At 70.6% G+C, this 1,389-nt stretch overlaps 1 protein-coding gene across 1 annotated transcript in view; it reads left to right on the top strand.

Annotated features, from left to right (window-relative positions):
* Positions 1–1,389, top strand: part of TNKS1BP1 (tankyrase 1 binding protein 1) — an 8,553-nt gene that overhangs the window by 6,290 nt on the left and 874 nt on the right. Inside the window, 4 exon segments of the mRNA XM_009288180.1 lie at positions 6–246; positions 523–655; positions 759–898; positions 1,113–1,279. Of these exon segments, the coding sequence (XP_009286455.1) occupies positions 6–246; positions 523–655; positions 759–898; positions 1,113–1,279 (681 nt within the window).

Here is a 1,389-nt window from a genome sequence, read left to right as displayed (position 1 = left end):
CCCAGCCCCACCGAGGAGGAGAGGGACCCCCCCAAGCCGGCCGCTGCCCCGCGGAGCCCCAGGGCCTCCCCTCTGCTGCCAGAGGCTGCCGGCGGGACCCTGCCAGACACGGAGAGCGAAGAAGCCCCCTCGGACCACCTGGATGGGAAGAGACCACCAAGCTGGGAGGAGAAGCGGCTCTTCCTGGGCGTCCCTCAGCCCGAGGGACCCACGGACCACGCCGGGCAGGAATTCACCTTCCTGGAGGTGAGCGGGGAGGGGGCAGAGGGGGCAGCTACCAGCCCCCTTGTACGGCTCTGGGGGTGCCCGACCGTCACAGACACGCTTGTCTGGGGGTCCTGTTCCTGTCCCCCTCTGGGGATGGGGGCTTCACCCTCTGGCCCCAGCCTCCCCCGAGGGGCAGACTGTGGATTCAGGGCCCCCCAGTGCTGTTGCGGGGGTCCGTGGGCACGCTGGGTGGGTGGAGTGGGGGTCCCAGGGCTCCCTGGTGCTGGGCGCTGACCTGTCCCTGTGGCTCTGCAGGACACGGAGGTCCTGGACAGCAGCGTGTACCGCAGCAAGGCCAACCTGGGCCGCAAGCGCAGGCACCGGGCGCCGGCCCTCCGCCCCGGGGCTGCCTCGGAAGGGGACAGCTGGATCTTCCGGGACTCCACAGGTGAGAGCCCGTGGGACGGTGACAACAGGAGAGGGACCGTGGGGCTGTCTGTCCGCAGCAGAGGTGTCTCACGGTGACGCTGTCCCCCATGTCCTTCCCGCAGAGCCCCGTCCAGACCGCCCAGCAGCGTCCTCTGATGAGGAGGCAGCGGAGGAACCCAAGAGCCGGCGGGTGCGAGCGTCCCTGTCGAGCAAGGGGGTCAAGGTGCCGCTCTTCCCCGGCCTCAACACGTCCGCCCTCAAGGTGGGGCCCACCGGGACCCCGAGCGAGTGGGGTGACGCCTCCCGGCCAGGTGGAGGGCAGGGTTTAACAAGGGGAGGGGAAACTGAGGCAGGTTGGGGCTGGGGGGTTGGCCAAAGGCAGGCAGCGGCAGGGAGGGATGGGGAGGAGGCAGTGGGAGGATTTGGGAGGGGGCAGAGCACCGTGTGCCAGCCTGACTTCACTCCTCTGTGCCCAGGCCAAGCTGAGGGGCCGAAACCGCTCGGCCGAGGAGGGGGCGCCGCCGGGGGACAGCAAGGCGACCCCCCCCAAGGACCCCCACGTGCAGCGCTCCAAGTCCTGCAAGATCCCCGGCTTGAGTGGGAAACCCCTGGCGCTGCCCCCCAAGCCGGAGAAGTCCTCAGGGTGAGTGCTGGGGGCACGGGACCCTCGTGGGGAGGCGAGGGCTGTGCCCCGGGGCTGGGCTTGGGGAGCAGCAGGGGTGGGTGCAGGGTTGGGGCAGATGAGGCCGATGC

This window comes from Aptenodytes forsteri, unplaced genomic scaffold (genome assembly GCF_000699145.1).
Source record: "Aptenodytes forsteri isolate BGI_AS27 unplaced genomic scaffold, ASM69914v1 Scaffold329, whole genome shotgun sequence".
NCBI classification, from domain to species: domain Eukaryota; kingdom Metazoa; phylum Chordata; class Aves; order Sphenisciformes; family Spheniscidae; genus Aptenodytes; species Aptenodytes forsteri.
This window is presented reverse-complemented; position numbering and strand designations above follow the sequence as displayed.